The sequence below is a fragment of the Hemibagrus wyckioides genome, linkage group LG24 (genome assembly GCF_019097595.1).
Source record: "Hemibagrus wyckioides isolate EC202008001 linkage group LG24, SWU_Hwy_1.0, whole genome shotgun sequence".
NCBI classification, from domain to species: Eukaryota; Metazoa; Chordata; class Actinopteri; order Siluriformes; family Bagridae; genus Hemibagrus; species Hemibagrus wyckioides.
The window spans coordinates 4734956-4760795 of record NC_080733.1 but is presented as its reverse complement, the minus strand read 5'-3'; the positions used below and the strand labels follow the sequence as shown (position 1 = coordinate 4760795).

The window sequence follows — 25840 nt, the reverse complement described above, 5'->3', positions numbered from 1 at the left end:
TTTGGACAATTGGCCAATCAGCCTACAACATGTCTTTGGACTGGGGGAGTAAACTGGAGAACCCAGAGAAAACCATTTAAGCACAGGGAGTACATGCAAACTCCCACACATACAGACGGAGACGAAAATTGAATCTCCCAACCTCAGAGGTGTGAGACAAAGCCAATAAGCCATCATCCATTGTGCTGCTACTGTTTTAAGTCTTAGTTCTCTCTTCCCCTATATATATATATATATATATATATATATATAGGCAATAGGTCTTGTGGCCAGTCTGATGTCACTCAGAGGATATAATCAGGGAAATTCAGTAATCAAAGGAAATAAGATCATCTAAAGGTCAACGTAAGTTAAAAATCATTATCGCAATCCAGCCAGTGTGATCACACAGCAGCAGTGTAATTATCAGCATGATGGGAGTGTTTCTCCTAGACACCTTTATAGCCTCACACGGCACAGGCATGAGGAGCCTCGACACAGCAAACATTATGAAGTAATCAGCACCAGACAGGCTTTTCCACAGGGAAACGCTTCAATTTCCTAACTGGCGAGCGAGAAGCATTTGGTTTTACATTAGCAGAAACGTATTTGTGACTGTGGGACGTTAAAGCATAGGGAGTGAGTTCTCTTCAGTCCGTCACACATAATGCCTTTTATTATGCTTCCGCTGTCTCCGCGAGCCAGTAATTACGGCCAGACAGAGCACGCTTTTCTAACACTTGGCAAACCCGGAATACAAATTTCTCCCTGCTTGGCTTCTGACTCACTTGTCACATCTAGATAGGTGTGGACCTGCATCTCTCCAGCCGCGTTCCTGGCGAAGCACTGGAAGATACCGGCATCACTGGGCTGCAGTTTTCTGATCTGCAGTCCCATGCTGGAGATGACCTTATAGCGTGCGTTGTTTAGCTTGCTGAGCGGCACAGCGTCCTTGTACCACTCCAGCTTGGGCACGGGCACACCTAAAGGGGTAATAGCCAAGAGAAGAAAGATATAGTGCATTCATATAGTGCATTATAACAAAGGTGTAGGGAAGTGGAGGGTAACAAGGATGTCAGGGAAAGAATTCTAGTACAGTAGCTGGTCTGACATACACACACAAATAAGCCAGAAATATTGCATAGTGTTATTATTTAATTCTGGGGAATTTAAAAAAGCAACTTACAAAGACCCAGATAAGCAGCTAAAATGGCTGACAGGTGACATCAGTTACCTTTTAAAGCTTAATCATTAATGATTTGTTCTAAAAATGAACTTTCAGTGATTATGGTCTGTTTTGCACCACTGAAATATTAAACAAATCGATGAACAGCTTTGGAAATTATTCTCTTTCATGATAAAATAATAAATTTACATTAAAGCAGTAAAGCAGGCATGCTACAGAAGCTACAATAGTTCACATTTTATATATATATATATATATATATATATATACACTTTGCTGGGTCTGCATTCAGAAGGTCAGAAGTTCCAGCCCCAGCACTGCCATGCTGCCAGAGTTGGGCCCTTGAGCAGGGCCCTGAACCTTCTCTGCTCCAGGAGCACTGTATCATGGCTGACCCTGCACTGTATGACCTCGACTGTATGCAAGCATATGCGAAGATTTTTCTTTGCTTTAATGTATATGTGACAAATAAATTCTTCTTCTCCTTCTACAGTGAAATTCCACTTAAAAAAAGCTTCCAGTCCAGGCCGTGTGGACTTGCACATCCATGCCAGTCATCTCCTAATGAATGGCTGCAGAATGCTGATAACCTGGCTCATGCATTTTGGAAGTTGGCACAAAAATGTGGACTGGTTAAGGGTCCTTGAGGATCCCGCAATGGGAACCCGTGCCACGTAAGACGTAGACAAGAATATCAAGTAGAAATGAGATGATCAGACACAAGCTTGAGACCGCTTCTAAGAATTATTCTGGCAGCTTGAGAAGCGCTCTCAAGGGACGCTTTAAGTGCCCTGAAAGAGCTGTCGGGAAAATTCAGCACTGGTATCAGCTCCAGTGTACTTCAAAAGAAACTCACTGGACTGTGTCACTTATTTAGCTTTATGCTGCCAATTGTCATCTGATGAAGTGTTTGTTCCCGAAAACGTGTAAAATGCCAAGTTTGCGAGTTGATTAGTGGAACTGAATGATGATGGGTCACTACATTACATACAGCGGGGTCTGAGAGCGCCAGCGAAAACACTTCTATTCTGCACTCGCTTCGAATTTAATACAACAGTTTTCATCACCGAAGATATTACCGACAACAGCTATAATATTTACATGAATTGTGACTTGAGCTTTATGAACTCCACAAGTTTGTGTAAAACCTGACGATCCATTTGAGATCAAATCCATCAGAGCATCGTCTGAACATCAGGAGAAGAGATGAGACATGAGGCAAATCTGATCTTTTTTTTTTACAAAGCAGTATGCTTAATTTCACTCAATTACTTACATTTAAATAGAAACCAAAGAAAAAGTGCAGAATGTTGAATATTAAAGACATTGGACATTTACTGTCTTCGTTTTTAAATACAGTGATTGTGCTCATTTTTGAGAATCAGATAAGATTACAAGCTAACATTCTTGTTTAAGAATTTTCTTTGCAAAAGACAGAGAGAGTCGTAATTAGATCCTGGAACAATAATAAACATCTTATCTGTACTTAGACTGTACATCCACTTCATCAGCAAAAAACTATTTCAGTCTTCGTTTAGATCATTTACTGGTTGCAGGCAAGGGAGCTGTATCTTTACATGATTTAGACATGCAAAAAAGCATAAACCTAACTGAACTGATATCTTTTTAATCTACGTGACTACTTATTTCAGCCATTTTCTGTAGCGTTTATCCAATACAGGGTCACACGGAGCCTGGAGTCTATCCCAGGGGACTCAGGGACACAAGGCAAGGAAATTGTTATTATTATGAACAATAAGAAAGTTTGGATGCTGGATATTCAAAAACTGTCCCAATTAATGTAAATTCACCAACAAACACATTTATCTGTTGGATTTGCTACAATTTTTTTGTTATGATAGATTCAATCAGAAATGATTTATAATCACACTTTCCGGTGTCACCCAAATGAGGATGGATCCCTCTTGAGGTTTCTGCCTCGTATCATCTCAGGAAGTTTTTCCTCACTGCCCACACCTCTGGCTTACTCTTTAGGGATCAATATCTCAATTTAAAATTTATATCCTGAATGTATATAATTCCATGAACTGCTTTGTGACAAAGTCTATTGTTAAAAGTGCTAAATTGAATTTAAATTAATTTATAAGTATTATCAATATATAAGTATTTGCCTAAGTACATTTGACATATATTAAATATGACCACAATACAAGCAGATATTTCCAAAAATCTAAACTTTTTAACAAATCCAAGCTCCTCTCTATTGCAGATAATGCTTGGTATGGAGTAATTTTCCATGCAGATTTTCCTCAGACTGCTGCTCCTGCTGTAAGAAAAGCATCAGACGAAGGTTTTCTTCAGAACCCGGTCCATCGGCACGCTCGAAATATTCCCGGTGCATGGCCCGAGTGAAGCAGTGATCTGATTCTTCTTCCCACTCTGTAGAATTAGAAGTGGGCCAACTGGTTGTGTTTATTTCTCTCAGTGCATCTGATGTTGACGGGATAATTTTTCCCAATCACCTCTGAAACTGTAGAAGTGTGACACCTGGATGCAACACTGACAAATGTTGTACGTGTGGCCCTGACTATTGGCTGACCTTCCACTTTTAGGCTATTAGAAAACTGGTGGGGAAAGCAATGGAGAATAATTCTGGCAGAAAGCCAATACCATTTCCACTACCCATTTTTTCTCAATGTAATGATAGCCGGACTTGCGCTTTCCCCTCAACTACTCATCTCTCACAGCTAATCATGACTTCGCTACTCCTAGGAAAGGCCACCATTTCTCTTACAGTCAACTCAAAATGACATTCTCAGAGCCGTAATGATTTTATAAATCACTCCCAACAATTTTCCAGTTCTCAGTCAATACACATTTTTAGATATAGGCTCAATTCACAGCAGATCGCCGGATGCCTTGCACGAGGTTTGTCTATGCCGATAACTCTGGGTCTTTGTGTGAGCGAAAGAGAATACATGCTGAAAATGTATCCTATCTACAGCAGCGGTGAACATCACCACTAAACTTTATATAGTCGTACATTATTCTAGTACTGACCTCGGGCCTGGCACGGGATATCCACACTTTTCTCCACTTCTCCCAACATCTTCCTTCTGGGTTCAGCTGTGAAGTAGGGAGTCTCTGCCAAAAACAAAGAAACAGTGAGTACAAACAAAACTAGACTACACTGTTCACTGAGTTCACTGTACATATGCTCTATGAAGAACCTTACAGCATAGGTCTTCCCTTTCAGTAGATGTTCCAAGAAAAGCTGTGAACAAGTTAAAGACCATCTGCTGAGCACACTTCCTTTCACTAAAATATAGGGCTTTAAGAGTGGATTTTACTGGCGATAGGTAATATTTCAGGATTTATGGTCATTAAAATGATTAAACTCGTAAAAAAAAACAAAGTATGGACCTTAAAATATTGCTGCTTTGTTTTTGAGCGCTTAATGTTACTTTATGGGGCTTCAAGAAAACATCCTCACAGCAGCTTTAATAATATGGATGTTACAAAAAATCTATCTATCTATCTATCTATCTATCTATCTATCTATCTATCTATCTATCTATCTAGCTAGCTAGCTAGCTAGCTATCTGTCTGTCTGTCCACCCGTCTGCCCATCCATCCATCCAAATTCTACCTAGGCCAACATCTTAATATAGAGTCCATTTTTAAGATTTTAGAATTCCTGACACTGACTGGATTTACTGATGCTATAAATAAGCGCGCTATAAATAAATAACATTTTAAACGTGTCACTGAGACCGAGAGCAATGAAAAGGTGTTCTAAACAGCCAAGTCTGTCATTATTAATGGTTTTCATTCAGTTTTCACAAAAGTCATGCTTCTTTAGAATACAATACAAACAACTTTATTTACAAGTAGATACTCAAGACTTGAGGATTCCCTTCATGTGTGGGAATCTACTGATAGTAGATAGATAGGTAGATAGATAGATAGATAGATAGATAGATAGATAGATAGATAGATAGATAGATAGATAGATAGATAGATAGATAGATAGATAGATAGATAGATAGATAGATAGATAGATAGATAGATGAGTAGGAAGATAGATAGGTGCGAAGGTAGACAGAGATACAAATAGATAGATCGATTGACAGACAGAGAGGTAGATAGAGGGAAATTTGCCTATTACAGCAGCACAGAGAGTTTGAAAGTATACTAAAAGTAATTTAACATAATAAATGAAACAAAACAGAAATAAATATATAAAAAGGAATCGAGTGTATGAGTGTAAGAGAGTGATGTGGGAGTGCAGTGGAGTGTAAACACTGGAGATGTAAGGAGTAGATTTGAGTGGAATTAAAGTGGCAGTGCGCTGCCAACAGTGTCAACAGTGTAAATGCTGTAAACAACAAAAAAAAAAAGAGCAGTTCAGTACAGTATGGTACATAGAGTGAAATATAGAAAATGAATAGAAGTAAAGTGCTGGTGTATATGGGATATGAATAGTTTATATTAATAAAGGTGTCCAATAAGCTTATTTTAAGAATTTAAGCACTTATGCTCTATAGGAATATCACAGTGTAGATGATGTGTTATAGTCATGTAGTAAGTAGACAGAATATAGCGAGTACAAAGCCACTGGGAAAAAACAAAATGCTTCTAGTTGTTGAGGCAGTTCAGATTGTGGAGTGAAAGTCACAGCGCTGACTAACAGTAAGCTTCCTTTTAAACGAATGCACTCCAGCTGATACTATAAACCATGTCTCTTGTATCCCAACATATGGTTCCTAAGCTCTGCTATATTCTGTAAGCTTTGCCACGCTGATGTTAATTAGATCTACATCTCTGTGGAAATAAAAATCAGATGCGCTTCGCTTTTTGGTCCTTTCAGGTTCTTTGATTCTTTCCGAATCCTAATGGTTATCTAGCCCTAGAGGACTGTAGCTTTTGTAAAGCTTTAAGCTTAAGGGACAGTCTTTCCGAGTGCATTCCTAGTGTGAAGCCCTACCATGTCACACGCTCTGATGGCAAAGTGCTGAAACGGACTTTTACATCTATAAGTAGATGAATAAATGCATATTTAGGGATCTTGCATCTTGCATGACAACCAGCCAGTGAGCGGCAGACTTATGAGGGATCTCACAGTGACAGGACACATTCATCATCTCGTGCCACCTCAATCTCCATGACTCATCCTGCTACAGGTCCGCTTCTTTATATGCACATATACACACACAACTTCTAACGATACGCACGACCTCTTTCCGGGTTTACTCCTACGAGAATAATGAAGTGCTCTAACTCTTTCTTAGGAAACTGTATAGATAACTTTTAGCAAGAAGACAAAGTATCAGTGAATAACCAAACAGAGCAGCGGCTGTCGCAGAGCTAGACGGTTTGCATTGTTCAGTTCTTGCTTAGAATCTCTTAACGGCTTTAAATACACACTATGCTGATATCGCACATGGAAATTTCTTGATTTGTTCTCTTTTTCTCTGGACTTTGATTTATTAGGGATGTTGAGGTAGTCAAACAGAGCTACAAAAAAATTAAATAAATCAAAAACAATCCTCGTTAATGTTGCAAAACTGCCAATAGGTGGGAGGGGCAACGTTACTCTCTCTCTCGACTGTCAATCACACTGACACTAGGCACATGTGGGCATCTGCGAGGTTATGTATGGGGAAGAGGGTCGATAGCACTTTCCTGGGTGTGTTAAGCTGCCAGGCAGTTTGAAAAAATGCACAGGAAACACATTAGCCCCACCCCCCTTAGTTGTTAGTTGTCGTGTAATAGGGAGAGTTAGTAAGTGGGTGGGATTTGGCAATACTGAGAAAATGGGGGAAAAAACCACAAACAATTCACTAATACTCCAAAGTGGTGTAGGATTTCATATTAGCAAGAACTGGTGGAGAAAAGATGATGTCATACCTATAATAGAGAGGAACGCTCTGGCCTCGGCAGGCTTGACACTGCTGTCAAGCAGGGAGGCCTCACACACGTACAGTCCCATGTCCGCAGTGGTGGGGTTAACGATGGTCAAGCGGCGACCGAAAGAGCCCACGCCACTGGCCACCTCCACACCGTTCCTCCTCCATACCAAACTCAGCTTGTCCACAGGCCTAGAGGAAGAAAACACAGAGCAAAGGAAACTAAAGAACAGAGAGAAGCAACCAGTGACAAATAGCCATTTAAGCGCTTTGCTATAGCTCTCTCGATACTTAGGTGTGACGTATAAGTTCTGCTTAAAAGTAAGCTTGTCATATCGGCGAGTTTAAAAAGTTCATACTTTTAAGAGGTTCTAATAGAAGAAATGCTCGAGCTGGCTGTATGAGATTTAATGGGCTATTTTTTTTTACTGTGTGTCTGTTGCCCACCTAAAGCAAATGGGCTAGGACGGACATGAAGGCCAGAGCGTTGCTCTAATGCTTTACTCACCGTGCATTAGCGATACACTCCAGCGTGGCCTCGCTCACCCCTGCTACTACTGTCGTATTCCTTGGGGTGATCACGATTACTGGGGCTACCGGGTCCGCAGGGGCCTCCCAATCTATCAGTGAGCAGAGAGATGAAGAGGAGGAAAGCGTGGTGAGGATGGAACTCAAAAGCTTTCTGCACTTATACACCATTAGTTTCAGTGCTATTAGTTCTGTAAATGTTACTTCTAAATCTACAAATAGCCTCTCTCACAGACTTTAACACGTCTTCAATAATGAAAGGAATTCCACAATGCAGAGAAAAAAACAAACAAATTTCTTAAAAGCCAAGCCACCACATGTTGACTATATTCTGCTGTGTCACAGCAACCTGCTCCAGAGCCCAGGCTGATGAGCTGGTTCATATCCATCCTGCTCAGAAGAGAATGTTTTGAATAATTGGTCTCTTGGCACTGGTCTTGTGCCATGGTTCAAAGGGCTGGGGTCCTTTCCATGCTCGTTTGACTTTTAGACCGAATCACTCTTCCATGAAAATGTGCTTTTTACATTTTTAATACGAGCCAGATCCATCTGTATTCTAATTGCGTAAAAATTTGACTGGTTGTTAAATCAAGCTCTGTCTTGCAGCAGGAAAATAACTAAAATATTGAAACACGACGGCTTGTTTCTTGTAAAGATGAAGCTAGCCTTTGATGCTGATTTCGACTAACCGTGTAATGACGGTTAGGAAGCATGTGGAAGTTTGAGCTCCCTTCATTTAAAATGATGAAAGAATCGATCAAATTAATAATCTGTTGTAAATATTCTCTAGTTCTTGGATGCCCGCTCTCCCCTCTGATTTTACAGCTGCCTTCAGTCGCTTTTGAATCGCCTCAGTTGTGACGTTCACTCATTTCTCCACGGCTCATCCGACTGCCAGATTGGTTGGCCATCTGTCTTCAAATCAATCCAACGACTTACTATTATATTAAGGTCTAAAGACTCTGAGGGTCAAGGCAAAACTTTGACTTTATTCATTTCAAACAATTTTTCTGTTGATTCTGCCGTATGTTTTGCCTTGTTGTCCTGAATCCCACATTTCGTTTTTAACTTCATGACTGATGGCAGGAGGCTTTTCTCGAAAATCTGCCAAAATTGGACTGCATTAATTCTACCTTCCCCTTTCTGAAGAGCTCCAGTATGACAAAATCCCGTTTCACAGCCCAAGTGGTTTGTTGATGTGTTCCTCAGCATATGCCAAGTGAACTGACTTGTGTCTAAAACATAACAGCTTCCTGTGAGGTTTTTTTTTCCTTAACATTTTAGACCTGTACAATCTGTGCTTGACTCTAACAAATTATCAGGGTTTTTGGGGGGGACTTTGGCAGGGTATAGTCGCCAACGAGCAAACCTTAAGGTGACAACAAATTGGAAAACACAACACTAAAAATGCATCAACATTAACGCCACCTGGACACAGTAGATCCTTACTGAGCATCATAAACATTGCACACATGAATAAGAGACAGCAGGTAACAGAAAACACAGAGCTGGAGGATATTTACAATAAGGTATATTATGTATCTAACCTTGAATTTAATGATGCATTCATTCATGCTTATTTTTATTTTTTTTTTACCTTGGACATTCATGTTTTAGAAATGCTCTCAACTCAAGGCATTAATACAAATATGTAGACACTTAAAGAAAAGGAATGAGTCTAATGAGTCTAAAGGAATGTCTCTAATTAGATAAGATATAATAACAATAACCGAATAAAAATCTCGTTCTTTTATCCTTGTGATAGTCATGCCATGTCCAATCAGCAATGTGAGAGAGAATGTGAATAATATTTAACTATTTAATAGAGAAATAATCATCTCTCTGGTTCCTTCAACAAAAAGCAAGTAGGATTATTCCAGTGGCGTTCGGATAATTCCAGAAAATAAACTCTGTGACCAACAATGCTTTGTTTATGTTTTGTTTATCACGATCATCTGCAGAAATCAACACAACTACTATGATTTTTTTGAAGCTTAAATACAAAAAGTAAAAAACTATAAAGGCTACAGTCATATAACTTCAACATCACCACTTTTAACACTTAGAGGATGCTTTCTCTGAGATTTTATTTCTTTACTGCTGCTCCTGCTGCATCACATGGCGTCGTAACATACAGCCGCTCTGATTGACAGGTGAGAGACAGCACTGTCATTTTTTTCCCCATCTGCATACATACATGACTCTTGATTGCTTACAAGAAACTTGTCATGCCTTAAACACGACATAATAAAAAAGTAAATAGGTTAATGAGGCACATTTACATTCTAATAAGAGCGGGTCAAAATGGATGCAGATATCTGAGCTTATTAATAAACATAAATGCATAAATGAATGTAGAAAGAATTGCTGTCATATTTAGGTCATGTTGTAATAAAAACACCACTAAATGTATATATTAAATTTTGGTATGTTTTTCATCACCCAGAAACCATGCCAGGTCTTGGACTCGGCTGTAACTAAGCTGACGTTTGTCCTCTTTTACCTGATTAACCGGCATCATACATTTTAAGTTCTCAACCCAGAACATAATAGAGCAAACAAAAGATAAACGACAACCTGCAATTGATCGTGTTAGAATGAGATATAAGATACAGACCTGCAGCAAGTGTTCAAGCCATTTAAGGCCAGATTATGTTCAATCATAGTAAAAAAAATGTTAAGAGGTTGGAAATGGGGCTCTGTGCTGGTAACCTTTTCATTTGTAGCTATATTTAAAATACTATATATTAAAACAGAAAGTACTTGACCTGTAATGTGTCCCCTCAGTGCTGTAGCCTTATTCTGACACTTCCTGGTCCTGTGTCTTCCCCTTCTGCATTCACCTGTTACCTGTATAGTTCCTACTAAGTTTACCCTCATGGTCTTTCCAAAGGTTTATTTCCAGCATGTGTGTTTTCGAAGCCGATGGTTTCAGCGCTTTCTTTGTTCCTCCTTAGTTTAGTGTTTCTTGGTTTTGTGCCTGCTATTGATTGATATTGTTATTGTTATTGATTATGGATGCTCCCTTGCTGATGCTGCCTGCTGTTTCTTTGACCCACGCTATAGATTATGAAAATGATTTCTGGTTTGCTCGTAAGAAATGCCACGTTCAATTCATGCACCGACATCCTGCTTCATCCGTTTTCTACCCGCTCAGAAAACATTCCATGGGGTTCTATATAGAACCGTGGGGTTCTGTACTTGGCCGGTGAAACCTTTTTCCTGATTGTTAAAAACTGTGGGAGATGTATCTCTATGAATATAACGCTGGGAGGGTTTATGAGGGACGCAGTTACGAAAAGATCATTATTAAATTTGTCAAATTATTCAAACTAAAATGACAGAAAGGCTTCAATAAGTGGGAGGAGTTTTGCTGTCACCAAGACTACAGACAATTTATTCAGAATTTATAACACAATGTTGTTGTTTTCTATTGAAACAAATGAACACTGTGCTTGGGATTGCTGTACCTTCTTGTCTAAATTGTATATAACAACAACAACAACAATAATAATAATAATAATAATAATCATCATCATCATCATCATCATCTAGCTCTTCAATAAACTCTTCAAAATGGATCTATATAAAGTACCACTTTGGGGTTTCATATATGATGCAAAAAAACAGAACCATTTTACATTACATGACCAACATCACTACATGCCATTCACCAAAACAATTATTTCCTGAATTTGGCAAGTAAGCAGAGACTGAGTAGACCTTATGTCTCTACAGGTGTTTGTCAGAGCTGACCAAGACAGCAATACAGACATTTATAGACCAGCACGTCAAGGGAAAACAAGGGACTGGTGAGAAAGCAGGAAGGTAAGGGCGTGGCACCGTCCACATGGGAATTCTCCTGACTCAAAACTCTAGTAAAACCTGATATGTAAAAATTCCAAACCCCTTCAGCATGTTCCTTAGTACTCGTGTACATACAGTATGCCGATTAAAGCCGTAAATGACAGATTGATCTCACAGCACAGCTAATTTGCATTTAGCGACGCCCCCAAAACTCCATAAAAGGCAAAGCTCACAGAGCTGAAAATAACAAAATGACTAATAAACAGCCTCCTAAATACAGAGCTTATGTAGGCGTGGATTTAATTATGTTAATTTCTGGATTAGGTTTTAATTTCTTTTTTTTATCATTCATTATAATGAAATGAATGGATTTACACGACAGGAAAAAAAATGTGTGTAATAAATAAACGATTTAATATAGTCAGTGTATTCCATAAGAAAATGAGCAGTGACTCGGTTGTGTACAATTCGAGCTAATACGAAACGTTTTTCATGACTATCACATTTCTTCTAATCTTATTACGAATAAATTTGTCGGTATCCAGGCCACACATCATCCTCACTCTGCTCTTCTGAAGCACTTTACGCACCACACTATATTAGACATGTAAATACCTCAGTTATGTCAGAAAATGTTAAAAGTGAGGGCAATTTCTCTTGTTTTCTTCAAAAGGGTCGAGAAATCCATTTCCTTGTGATATTGACTACATCACTATGTTTTTTTCTCTAACAAGCAAAAACAAGTCGAAATTAGACCAAGGAAAAACACACGGGACACTTAATTTGGTGAACTCGAATCAGCTCGCTGCTGGAAATCCTTGCTATTAGCATAGTGCTTTCAGAGTTCGGTATCTTGGAACCGCTTCAACTTCTAGACTATTGATGGATTTCTACCTTCTCGACTGAACTCACAGGATTAATGGCTGGGATTAAACATTTCACAGTGTAAAGGTTTTATGAACAGAGAACTGAAGCCATGCAGAAAAAGATGTTTTTGTATTTATTTATTGACGAAGGCTGCATGTATAAAGCCTACGCTTCCTGCATTCCTTCCATCCAGATGTGCGGACACTAACTTTTAGCAGGATTCACAGGTATGATTAGACGCTTGAGAAGAAACACTGAGCTCTGCCATACTGGGCGGGAGAGCTCTCAAGTAAGTGGCAGCATGGAGTTTTTTTTTTTGCCTCGCCTCAACGCCTCTGTTTTTATTGCCTATTCCTTCAGAAAGCCACGGGAATCATGAGGGAGCTGCTCAACAGCGGTATCTCCCAAGCTCTGTGATCTCAGGCTATGTCAGAAGGCATCAGATACAATTTCTTTAAGCTTGTTCCGAGAAAAACCCAAAACAACAACAAAAAACAGTACAGCTTTAACTTCAAAGGCTGCGTCTTTTTCTCCCAAAGCCTCTGGACTGGGATGTTTTTACATATAGATGCATTTATTTATTTATTTATTTATTTATTTATTGAATATTTACAATATTTACATAAAATATAATGGCTCATGAATATTAAGCTAGCTCATCTCCCTCTATGAACTAAATAGCTTTCCTCCATCTCTCCCTTCCTATTTACAATAATCTCTTAAAATATAATGGTTCAAGGATATTAACGTAAATAACCTCTCTCTATGAACTTCACCCTGTCCTTCCTTCCTTCCTTCCTTTCTTATTTTCTTCCTTCCTTCCTTATTTTCTTCCTTCCTTCCTTTCTTATTTCCTTCCTGTCCTTCCTTCCTTCCTTATTTTCTTCCTTCCTTCCTTTCTTATTTCCTTCCTGTCCTTCCTTCCTTCCTTCCTTCCTTCCTTCCTTATTTTCTTCCTTCCTTCCTTTCTTATTTCCTTCCTTCCTTTCTTATTTTCTTCCTTCCTTCCTTTCTTATTTCCTTCCTTCCTTCCTTCCTTTCTTATTTTCTTCCTTCCTTCCTTTCTTATTTTCTTTCTTCCTTCCTTTCTTATTTCCTTCCTTTCTTATTTCCTTCCTTCCTTCCTTTCTTATTTCCTTCCTGTCCTTCCTTCCTTCTTTCCTTCCTTCCTTCCTTCCTTCCTTCCTTCCTTCCTTCCTTCCTTCCTTCCTTCCTTCCTTCCTTCCTTCCTTCCTTCCTTTCCTTTCCTTTCCTTTCCTTTCCTTTCCTTTCCTTTCCTTTCATTCCTTACTTCCTCCCTCCCTCCCTCTTGCTTGGCTTCCACACTGGGTCATCCTCCTGCATTGCTGGTGAGGACTTGATCTCTCTTGAACCTGCCCTCTTGACTTTCTGGAAGGTTCTGCACCAAGCTGCACAGGAACGTGTCTGTTTACTTGGGGTGCGGAAAAAATATGCAAGATTATCTGCCCTAATCCTCTAGCCCGTCTCTGGCGAACAATCAATATGGAGACAATTTCTCTGTGTGGCGCAGCCTGGCTGCCAATAGAGCCAGATTAGTCACACATTAATTATTCGAGTACACAAAAAGCTTTGGAGTAAAAAAGCAGCATGCATGCGGTGCTGGTGGGAGCACCAAGGGAAGAAGCAACACCAGTCAAGTGTATTTTAATAAGGGTTCTCTAAAAGTGGGTTTAATAATCAGCATGACCATGAAGGGCAAGAAGCGAACAGCTACAAGACCTTCCACTCTCTTTATGGCTGAATATAAAGTCAACAGCGTGTTAACATTTTAAAGAATGAATCACGAGAAGCATAAGTCTACCTTCACTCTCACTTTATTTTCCTTCACTGCCATGGTATCATTAAGGATAGTCTTTTTTCCCTCATTTAGTTTGTAATATGTTTTATATATAATAATAGCAATAGTAATTGGAGCTCTAACGTCCAGGACTACAGCAGCAGCCTTAATTACACGTGAAGCAAAGATTCCTTCCAATATAATTCAAGTAAATGTTTTCTACATAACAACATTTTCTATAAAAAAAAGCAGTAAACTGTAATAAAAGGAACAGAGTCAGTATGTGGCATGACAGCGCTGTTCTCTTTAAAAATGCAGCATTTTATGTAGGTTTATAAGGAAACCTGGCTGGTCATTTTTTCCCAAGCTCCTTAGAGAATCTTCCTCAGGGATTTTTACCTAGGTAAATTTGTTTAATTGATCCAATATAATATTATAAATTGTTTTTTGTCTACAATAAATAATCTTTTACATTTTTTAAGATTTATGACAAATTATAATTTTTAAAATATTTTTTTAACAACATCATCAACAACAACAATAATAATAATAATAATGATAATAATAATAATAATATAATAATAATTATTATTATTATAATTATTATTATTATTATTATTATTATTATTATTATTGTTGTTGTTGTTGTTGTTGTTTTAATAAAAATTCAAAAATTATACCTTGTCTAAAATCACACATTTAGATCTTACCAGGAATTTTCACAATACCATTGCCAGTTAGTTCCTGTAAAAACCTGCTTGCATAAGCTACTCATTTCCATTAGTGGTTGAAGTATATGACTATAAAAATATTAAATGGTACAATAAGATGAAATAAATCTTCTATACAGTACAGAAACGGGTTACTCTAATATATATATTCATATTATTGGTGCTGAATTTTGAGTTTATTAAAGCAAAAAAGCTCATTCAGATAAATTCATGTTTTATGATATATTTTATTGGTATAAAGATGAACGAATTTTGGAGTGATTGATTCAAACTGAACTTAATTATGTGGGGAAAGATAACTCATCTCAGGACGGTCGATTAAGTTACCATAGGGACGTAATGTAACACTAAGGCGGAGACATGGACTAACACTAAGGTGGAGACAGGGACTAACACTAAGGCAGAGACACAGACTAACACTAAGGTGGAGACAGGGACTAACACTAAGGCAGAGACACAGACTAACACTAAGGTGGAGACACAGACTAACACTAAGGTGGAGACACAGACTAACACTAAGGTGGAGACACAGACTAACACTAAGGCAGAGACACGGACTAACACTAAGGCAGAGACACAGACTAACACTAAGGCAGAGACACAGACTAACACTAAGGCAGAGACACAGACTAACACTAAGGTGGAGACAGGGACTAACACTAAGGCAGAGACACAGACTAACACTAAGGTGGAGACAGGGACTAACACTAAGGCAGAGACACAGACTAACACTAAGGTGGAGACACAGACTAACACTAAGGCAGAGACACAGACTAACACTAAGGTGGAGACAGGGACTAACACTAAGGCAGAGACACGGACTAACACTAAGGTGGAGACACAGACTAACACTAAGGCAGAGACACAGACTAACACTAAGGCAGAGACACAAACTAACACTAAGGCAGAGACACAGACTAACACTAAGGCAGAGACACAGACTAACACTAAGGCAGAGACACAAACTAACACTAAGGCAGAGACACAGACTAACACTAAGGCAGAGACACAGACTAACACTAAGGCAGAGACACAGACTAACACTAAGGCAGAGACACAAACTAACACTAAGGCAGAGACACAGACTAACACTAAGGCAGAGACACAGACTAACACTAAGACCAGAGACAAGGACTAATGCTAAGATGGAGACACGAACTAACACTAAGGCAGAGACACGAACTAACACTAAGGCAGAGACACAGACTAACACTAAGGCAGAGAAACAGACTAACACTAAGGCAGAGACACAGACTAACACTAAGGCAGAGAAACAGACTAACACTAAGGCAGAGACACAGACTAACACTAAGGCAGAGACACAGACTAACACTAAGACCAGAGACACAGACTAACACTAAGGCAGAGACACAGACTAACACTAAGACCAGAGACACAGACTAACACTAAGGCAGAGACACAGACTAACACTAAGGCAGAGACACAAACTAACACTAAGGCAGAGACACAGACTAACACTAAGGCAGAGACACAGACTAACACTAAGACCAGAGACACAGACTAACACTAAGGCAGAGACACAAACTAACACTAAGGCAGAGACACAGACTAACACTAAGACCAGAGACACAGACTAACACTAAGACCAGAGACACAGACTAACACTAAGGCAGAGACACAGACTAACACTAAGGCAGAGACACAGACTAACACTAAGGCAGAGACACGAACTAACACTAAGGCAGAGACACAGACTAACACTAAGGCAGAGACACAGACTAACACTAAGGCAGAGACACGAACTAACACTAAGGCAGAGACACAGACTAACACTAAGGCAGAGACACGAACTAACACTAAGGCAGAGACACAGACTAACACTAAGGCAGAGACACAGACTAACACTAAGGCAGAGACACAGACTAACACTAAGGCAGAGACACAAACTAACACTAAGGCAGAGACACAAACTAACACTAAGACCAGAGACAAGGACTAATGCTAAGATGGAGACACAAACTAACACTAAGGCAGAGACACAGACTAACACTAAGGCAGAGACACAGACTAACACTAAGGCAGAGACACAAACTAACACTAAGGCAGAGACACAAACTAACACTAAGGCAGAGACACAAACTAACACTAAGGCAGAGACACAAACTAACACTAAGACCAGAGACAAGGACTAATGCTAAGATGGAGACACAAACTAACACTAAGGCAGAGACACAGACTAACACTAAGGCAGAGACACAAACTAACACTAAGGCAGAGACACAGACTAACACTAAGGCAGAGACACAGACTAACACTAAGGCAGAGACACAGACTAACACTAAGGCAGAGACACAGACTAACACTAAGGCAGAGACACAGACTAACACTAAGGCAGAGACACAGACTAACACTAAGACCAGAGACACAGACTAACACTAAGGCAGAGACACAGACTAACACTAAGGCAGAGACACAGACTAACACTAAGACCAGAGACACAGACTAACACTAAGGTGGAGACACAGACTAACACTAAGGCAGAGACACAGACTAACACTAAGGCAGAGACACGGACTAACACTAAGGCAGAGACACAGACTAGCACTAAGGCAGAGACACGGACTAACACTAAGACCAGAGACACAGACTAACACTAAGGCAGAGACACAGACTAACACTAAGGTGGAGACACAGACTAACACTAAGGCAGAGACACAGACTAGCACTAAGGCAGAGACACGGACTAACACTAAGGCAGAGACACAGACTAACACTAAGGTGGAGACACAGACTAACACTAAGGCAGAGACACAGACTAGCACTAAGGCAGAGACACAGACTAACACTAAGGCAGAGACACAGACTAACACTAAGGCAGAGACACGGACTAACACTAAGGCAGAGACACAGACTAGCACTAAGGCAGAGACACGGACTAACACTAAGACCAGAGACACAGACTAACACTAAGGTGGAGACACAGACTAACACTAAGGCAGAGACACAGACTAACACTAAGGCAGAGACACGGACTAACACTAAGGCAGAGACACAGACTAACACTAAGGCAGAGACACAGACTAACACTAAGGCAGAGACAAGGACTAATGCTAAGATGGAGACAGGCCGACACAATAGTGGAGAAATGCCTGACAGGAGATCACAGGAATTACCCATGTTACAATCCAACAGAAACAGTTTCATACTGTATGAGAACCTTTCAGTCATTTAATCTAAACTACAGTTTTATTATCTGCTTTATTTATCCCGAAACTTTGTTTAGCCAGAGGATGAACAATTTTACACATCAAAACACAATGAATCAAACAACACAGGAAAAGACACACAGAAGCCATATCAGTATTTAATATCATGATATAAAAGATCCATAGTGCCAATGAATAAATGTTTGGTACCTTTATTCCCAAAAGTCTTTCTTTTCTCTGATTTTTTATGAGTTTGCAAAAAAGACTCTTACCATGTGATCCACGATTCCTCTTGCTTGCTGTCCGGCAGCAGAGGCACAAAAAAAAACAATAAAAAAGACAAATACCAGCCAATACAGTGAGTATGTTTCAAATAAAAACGACTACATCATTTCTGCCAATAATTATGGTTAATAAATGGCAAACTACTAAACAGACAAGAGATCTAGATTTGAAACACACACACACACTCAAGGCTTTATGTAACCCAGTGACAACATGTCATTCTCTTCCGCACAAGACTGCTATCTGGAAAAGAAAATACCCATCAAAGTTGGACTGGCTTGTAGTGGCACATTTTGGCTCGACAGCCACCGGAGGCTGGCAGGAATTTGCGAGACAGTAAATTGAAACAGAAGGGCCTTAAATTGCAAAGCTGTCCTTGTTTATTTCCCTCCTAAATCAGTGCTGCAGCCTTAATTTAGACAGCGCCTAATGAATTCACGTGAAGCGTGAAAAGGTGATCTGATAACACTTTTAAGTGGGAAAAACCAAACCAACAGCAGAACAGCTGCTTGATTGCTTAAAAAAAAGACAACAGGCATTAAAGCTATGAAATATGTAATACTTTAGGGACGAGGGAGCTTTAAGGAGCAAGGTTCAGTCATACAATCCTGGCCAGATGAAATCAAGCACCGTAGAAACCACCACAGAGGAGAAAATGTTGTGGGAGAGATGTGTGTCTTTGGAGATAATGCCGGGAAGACGAATATTTTTCATTTGCTGCTTGGAGGGTTTGGGTTAAACACTAGGATTATGTGGAGCTGCGTTTGGCTGCTGGTGTGGTTCAATTCAGTCTCTGCAGCCAGGCAGCGGTCCGTTATTCCATTAGGACCAGTGATTAGTAGGCTGTTAACCACCAGGCGAGTGGCAAGTGGGATCTCTGGAAGGTCTACTGCATAGAAAGGCATTCTGGTTAACAAAAAAAAAAAAAAACAAGAAATAAAAAAGAATAAAAATAGAATTGAGGGGAAAATTAACCAAAGTCTGGCTAAAAAGAAAAAAAAAATCAAGAAATAAATTGATAAATGTTTGCATATCTATAGAATTAAATTTTTATAAATGTATCAATTTATTTTATATATTTATGTATATCACCAAGTTGGGTCCTTGTTGAAGTAATGATAATTTCTACCAAAAAACAACTATCAGCATAGACCACAGTCAAAGATTTTTTATTTATTAATTATATATTAATTATTTTTATAATATAATGTATAATATATAATTAGATTTTAATTATTTTATAGAATTATCTGAAATGTTTTTGCCAACATTTAATAATTCAATGAAATGAAATTCCAGTCGCTGTACTGGTTGCTATAGTAACAAAGTTTCTCAGCGAGTGGCGCAACTAACGTTCCACTTGACATCAAATCGCTTTTCTTGCAGCTGAAATGAAACATTCTGGAGGGAGATTTGGTGTTCGTGTATGAAATTCAGCAATGTATATCTGCAACAGATCCTATGAGATGAAGGTGAAGCAGATCTACTGTCTTCATCTGTAGCCGCTGCACCGAGTCGCTCCATATTTACATCAAGTTAAATTTTTCCTGGATCACTGGACACGCCCACATCTGATCCCCAACGATCGCTGTGGTTCAAGCCGCAGGAAGCCGCTCTCAGCTCTCATTGAAAATGAACACTCTGTGATGAGCCTCTGTTTGGATGAACGCCCCTTTACTGTCTAATCAAATTATCTATCAACACTGTCAAACCAAATAATTACTTATGACACGTTTTTGGATTTTCATTGCCTGTGTGTTTTGCTGTTTTTATTACAATTAATTCTCTCTACTTTCACACCTCATGGCTGTCCCTGTTTACTGGCTGTTTTTTTAGTTGGTTCTCTATTTTATACAGATTGGACTGTGCCAATATTCTGATTTTTTGGCACAACAACAGCCACAAATGAGGAGGCTGGAACGAGAGCTCTGACAACTCTCCTGTCCTAAAAGACAGCAATTTTGTGACAGCTGGTGAGATTGTTGATTGCAAGCAGAGCTCTGTCTTCCCACAAAGCCGCACTCTCATGCTTGTCACGTGTCTTGGTACATAGAGATGGTGCTGTGGCCTTTCTAGACGCTGTGACCGGTGCTGAGGGCCTTGTGTCCCTGCCGGCTTGTGTCACTTGTTGTGCCAGGTGATGGGACTGGCAGAGACGCTCCACTGGGCTGGGTGGCCTTCCTCTTGTTGGCAGGTGCCGGGGGCAGAAGTTGGTGCTCAGCTCCTGTTTACAGACACTGCACATAAATGCATGTGAACAGCGCTGGTGGCCCAGACGCCCATGCACGTCTGTGGAGGTTACAGCGGGACATCGGGGCTGATCCATATTCATTGTCTGTTCCTCATGATCAGTTTGGATGTCTTGTTTCTCTCGCCTCCTTCCTTCACCATCTGCCTCTGGGGAAATGTGGGCCAGCATTAGACAGACTCAATTCAATCAGAGGCACATGTCAGCATCGCTTGGGCTTCGGAGGATTAAAAAGCAATGATCACTTGTGTTCCTACAGTTACCCTGTGAGTCTTTCCCTCTGTGATAAACCTCACAATCAAGCATCAAGTCCAAGCAGAGGCCCACAAGCAGACCGACCTGTGATTACACCAGCTTACCGTTGCCTTTCTACACTCATCACAGACAGAAAAAGCAGTACAGATACTGGCTTTGAATCCGCTAACATGGCTGATTGGCTCCACTTGATGCTGCTCGGCTGGTGAAAGTAAAAGGACGGGAGTGTGAGAGGGCTGCGGTTTTTCCTGACCGGTCCAGACCCTCAGGGAAAGCAGATTACCTGCTGGGATGACAGGGGGTGGTACTTTGGCGTGAACTTTCCAGAAATGTGCATGCCCGGCATGTGGTGGGTGCAAGGCGTTGGATAATCAGACCAACCGCTGCTTGGGTTTGTTTTGAAATTCACATCTCATCTGTATTTTTGTTGTTTTTTTAAGAAATTAGAGGAGTCAGAGCATTGCTTGACTGAGCGCTGGACTCTCACAGTACTAAAATCTCAGCTGCTAAAAACCTCTCCATTTAAATACAGAAAAGCCCATTTTATAATAGACGCTCTTGACTGCTTAAAATCCTGCAGTCTTTCGCTTTTAAAGTCACAAAAGCTACAATAGGAGCTCTGAAGTGAAATATTAGACATGGCGTATGAAATGTGGCGTAGAGAGAGAAAGAGAATGAGACAGAGTGAGTGAGAGAGAGAGAGAGAGAGAGAGAGAGAGACAGCCATTCCCTGTTCGTGACAGTGCAAAATATCAAGCACTGCTGCATGCCAATAAGGAGAGAAGTGGTGGGGGGTGGCGTTTGGGGGGAGTAGGGTTACTTCCTGTCCTTAGATGGACTGAGACAGGTTCATAAAAGCCTGCTCTGTTCCACAGTCTACCATATGAACTGTCAATCAACAGGTTTCTTCTTGACATTCAATACACAACACAGCAGCTCAGAAAATAGGAAGAGTCCTGTGATTAAATTAGTCATAGCAATAAGAGACTCCGTCTCACCTCCTCTTTCTATTCTTTAAGAGATGGGGTTTCGTATGCATTTAGAATTCCAGCGTGGGGCCAGGCGCAAAAAGCATCGACGTTCCGACTCGCATCAAGTGCAGCATGACAGTGGGCAAAGAGAATAATGGATGAAGCATGGAAAGCTCGTTAAAAACACTATCTCTTAAATTTAAAGTTGGTGAAAGTTACAGGAGGCAGCACTTAAGGCTCAGACACACTAGACTTTCAGAATTTCTTCAGGGACTGCTGCGAATATGAGCGGCACCCGGATATGACGTCACCTGCCAAGGCGTTGGGTTGCCAGTTAACTTAGTGATCGTGTGTTTATGATGTTTGCTTCCTTAGTAGTAGAGATTTAAACGAATCATGTGTCTGTGTTCATGAATCCAGAGTAAACACTACGATAAACCTGCTGCAAATCGAGCATATCAGCTTTTAATGGTGATTTTCCATTCTTTTAAAGCTGCACTGAATTAAATGGATTGGTGAGAAATATCAGCGCTATAGTCTTTCGTCTACTTTCTGCAGAGGTCACATGTGACATGTGGATCTTCTATTGGTCAACAAACTTGAACTTTGGAACACAGCAAAATGTGAAACTCGCTCACAGTGAGCTTGCGTTTCTGGTCTTCGGCATTCGAACGTGTATGAACGGGAGTCACTTCACTTTTACTCTTTAGAGTTGTCTACAAGGCCAGAAGTGACGTTGTCATTCTCTTTTCTCCTCAGCAGCCTTCCTCATCGACTCACACCTTCCCCTCCTTGTTATTCACGGCCCTACGTGCTCGCTATCTATTTTTTATCTACTTTTCCGTTCTCTCTGCCCTAAAAATCCCTCGGCTGTCACTATTGATCATCAATCCCACGACAGCTCTGAGTTTACCAACACTCTGCCTTATTTTCCGTGCATGTACCAGACACCGCAAAGACAAGAATGGATTTCGAAAAAGAATAAATCCCCTTCGAGAGTATAGGACCTTCAGCAACCTTTCCAACGTTCAGTGCCAATCAGTCCAGCCGACAGCTATGGGGCAGGCGCCTAAACTTTAAAGATCGCTGGCATTTCACCTGGAGAACTGAAGCTGCCACTATGACCCGAGTTCATGTCCGCTGCTGGAGAAAGAGCTGTGTGTCCTCACGTATTCGTACAACCATTCAGAGCACTGTCACAGACCAAACTTTCAGCTTTTTTCGCAGCTGAAAAGAAACGCAATTCATCAAGAGTCTAATTGAATAGTTCAATAAATCCTCATCACTGATCACACTGGTAAAAAAAAAGAAAAGAAAAGCTGAATGGATTCTTCCTGTAGTTCGTAATTAAATTATATGAATGTAGTAAGAAAACAAAGCAGTGCTGTTTGTAGAGCTTTGGAATAAAGCTTCCTGTCATGACAAGAAAACTCTCCATCTCTCAGACGTTAATGTAATTACAAAAAAACTTGGCGTTTGGGTTTTATTTCAAATTGCCACCTTAGACTGTCAATTTAAGTTCCACTTATTTAGAGAAGCGATCAGTAATTCCAAACAGAAAGCAGTGTCAGAGAAATAAAAAGTGACAGCTAGCTCTTATTAATTACATACACTTGTCCAAGCGTATGAAAGGTTGACATTGGAACAGCAGGGCTAACACTTTAGCAGCACCAAAACTTTGTTTTCACTCACTCCATTTCAGGGAAAGGGATGTTGTGCAGTTCATTCATTAGCCTTTATCCATTTGGTGTCTAATGCACAGCTTCAGCAAATGACAGTTGGCTCTGTTCTGCTGGAAGCAAAAGCACTCAAATTTAAGCTCAGAGCAGCCTGATGTGAAATTGTAATAATTTTAAAAGGAGTGAAGTTGCTTTTTAAGAGCTACACAAGCCTGTCTATAGAACTCGTGCCAAATGAAGAGATGCGCCTATTCACGATTCACTTGAGTACCAAAAAGAATGGCATTGAAATCCCTCATCAGTGACCTATTCTTTTGCTTTCGGCTCTGTGAGTGACTTCTCAGACGCTCCAAGCATTAAGCCTCACTAAGCCAAACTGTGGCACAACACATACCGCGGCCTCCACGGTCTTAAAATAACCTCCACATGAAATAAAGAGCCTAATTCCTTTCGCTCGTAATGCAGGATCTATTCGGCGCATCCGTCCTCGCTGTAGTAGTAGTAGTAGCGGTAGAAGTGCTAGTAGTAGTCGTAGCCGGGGGAGGTTTGAAGGGAGACAGAGCTGCTGGAAATCTTTCTGGCTTAAATGTTACACTCCTCTACACCAATCTCCCATGTTAAGAGTTTTTCTTTTTTTCCTCGTCCTCTTCGTGCACTCCTCGCCAGGGACATCATTACAGAGTTCCATCTCCCTGCAAAATTACAAGCCGGGTGCAGGAGTGGACTGGGCTGGAAATTAAACCACACAGATAAGAGGGTAAATGGTGGGGTGAGTGAGGTGGTGTGGTGCAGCGCGATGCGGTACGGATCCATTTTCACCCCTTAGAGCTGTCTGATGAAGAGACGGCGCTTGATATGTCCTAGGAGTTTTAATAAGTGCGGCTCGGTTTTTATTTTTCCACACAGAGATGAAGGGTACACATTTGAATAGACTTGCTTCATAGACCCCACGACTGAAATAAACTAAGATGAAAATATTGAAAGGCAAGTCCGGGCCTGTTATACTGCAAATGTGTAGTTACCAGGCTTAGTTTTGAAAGTCTGCTGATAATTACAGGGCTGTGCTAAAGCACTTACAGAAATGATCCCGGCAACAGCTTCACACATTTTGGTCTTTTATGTGGATCAGCACAGACGCCAAAACGACTGAACTAATCATAAAGACTCAATAAAGCATAGGAAAAGAACCAATTACTACAAGTGTGATGTGCCAGTTACAGAAACGTGTGGAAAAGACACAGCATGCCACACACACACACACACACACGTTTTACTATCCTTGTAATTATTAACACAGCTATTTAATTCTATGTCTACGTTTAAATCTTAAAATAAGTAAACCTTTTGGCTCTTAAGGGTCAGGGTTTGTAGAAAATGCAGAGAAATACCCCCTGACCCCAACCCCATCACACACACACGTGAACGCGTGGAAAAGACACAGCATGCCACACACACACACAGGTTTTCAACTGACAAAAGTGTTAATGCAGCTAATTAAAATTATGTCTCTGCTTAAATATTCATAAAGAAATCAAATACGCTCTTATCGTTTTTCAATTTAAAGGGTCAAGGTATGTGAAAAATGCAGAAAAATACCCCACCACACCCCCACTGCCCCCCCAGCCACACACACACACACCAGTATCTGTTTACAATCTTCTTTTTATCCTCTAGCATCTCATTTGCACAGGAGCAAGGTAATAAAAGTCAGGGAACAGAGGCGAAGCTTAGAGGCTGCACATGTTTTCAGTAGTTTTTCAGTCTTACTTTCTGTCTGCGCTTCCTGACCGCATGATGAGGGGATTCCTACAGGCAGGGAAGGGAGTAGGGGGGCAGGATACAGAGCCACTGACTTTGCGAAAGGTTAACGATCCAGTGGCCAGAGGGCTGCTCTCCAGAGAGCGGATTAGTAATGGAGTATAGTGCTGCTGCTGCTGGGTAAAGGAAAAGCCTTCAGGATAGTGGGCTGGGCTCTTCTCTCTCTCTCTCTCTCTCTCTCTCTCTCACACACACACACTCACACACACCACTAAGCCATGCTGGACTTCCTGTCTAAATGCTAACCACACGGTTCCTACCCCAACGGGTAGCAGCCAGAGGCAAATCACACGCTGCCATGTGCCCAACTGACGGAGGGAAGAAAAAAACCCAAACAATTTTGGCTCTCTTTATTGACCACACAGGAAGATGAGAGTCAGGAGAGAAAAAAACTCCATCGCTCCTGGTGGGTAAATTAAAAGGGAGAGACGAACGTTTGTCATGAATGCTTCCATAGATTCTGAATCATCTACTAAAACGGATTTAAGAACAAATCCGGATGCGTAGCTTCTCGCATCAAAGCAGAGGAAGAAGAGTTAAGGGTAAAGACCCCAGGCTTTTCCTCTCCCACATTCTTTCCACCTAGCAAAGTCAGGATGGTCGTCATCAGCCGAATTGCTGAAATGCTCGGGATGTCATTTTAGATGTGTG

At 40.5% G+C, this 25840-nt stretch overlaps 1 protein-coding gene across 5 annotated transcripts in view; it reads right to left on the bottom strand.

The window, feature by feature from the left end:
* The window catches only part of sdk1a (sidekick cell adhesion molecule 1a), a 267661-nt gene that overhangs the window by 82483 nt on the left and 159338 nt on the right, over positions 1-25840 (bottom strand). For 3 of the 5 annotated variants that reach the window (XM_058377701.1, XM_058377702.1, XM_058377704.1), the window contains exons 6-10: positions 18206-18232; positions 7544-7655; positions 7037-7227; positions 4187-4270; positions 768-962 (exon numbers count right to left, since the gene is read on the bottom strand). In XM_058377701.1, coding sequence (XP_058233684.1) covers positions 768-962; positions 4187-4270; positions 7037-7227; positions 7544-7655; positions 18206-18232 — 609 coding nt within the window. The remainder of the gene's footprint in view (positions 1-767; positions 963-4186; positions 4271-7036; positions 7228-7543; positions 7656-18205; positions 18233-25840) is intronic. The other 2 variants (XM_058377703.1, XM_058377705.1) reach the window with 1 other exon arrangement.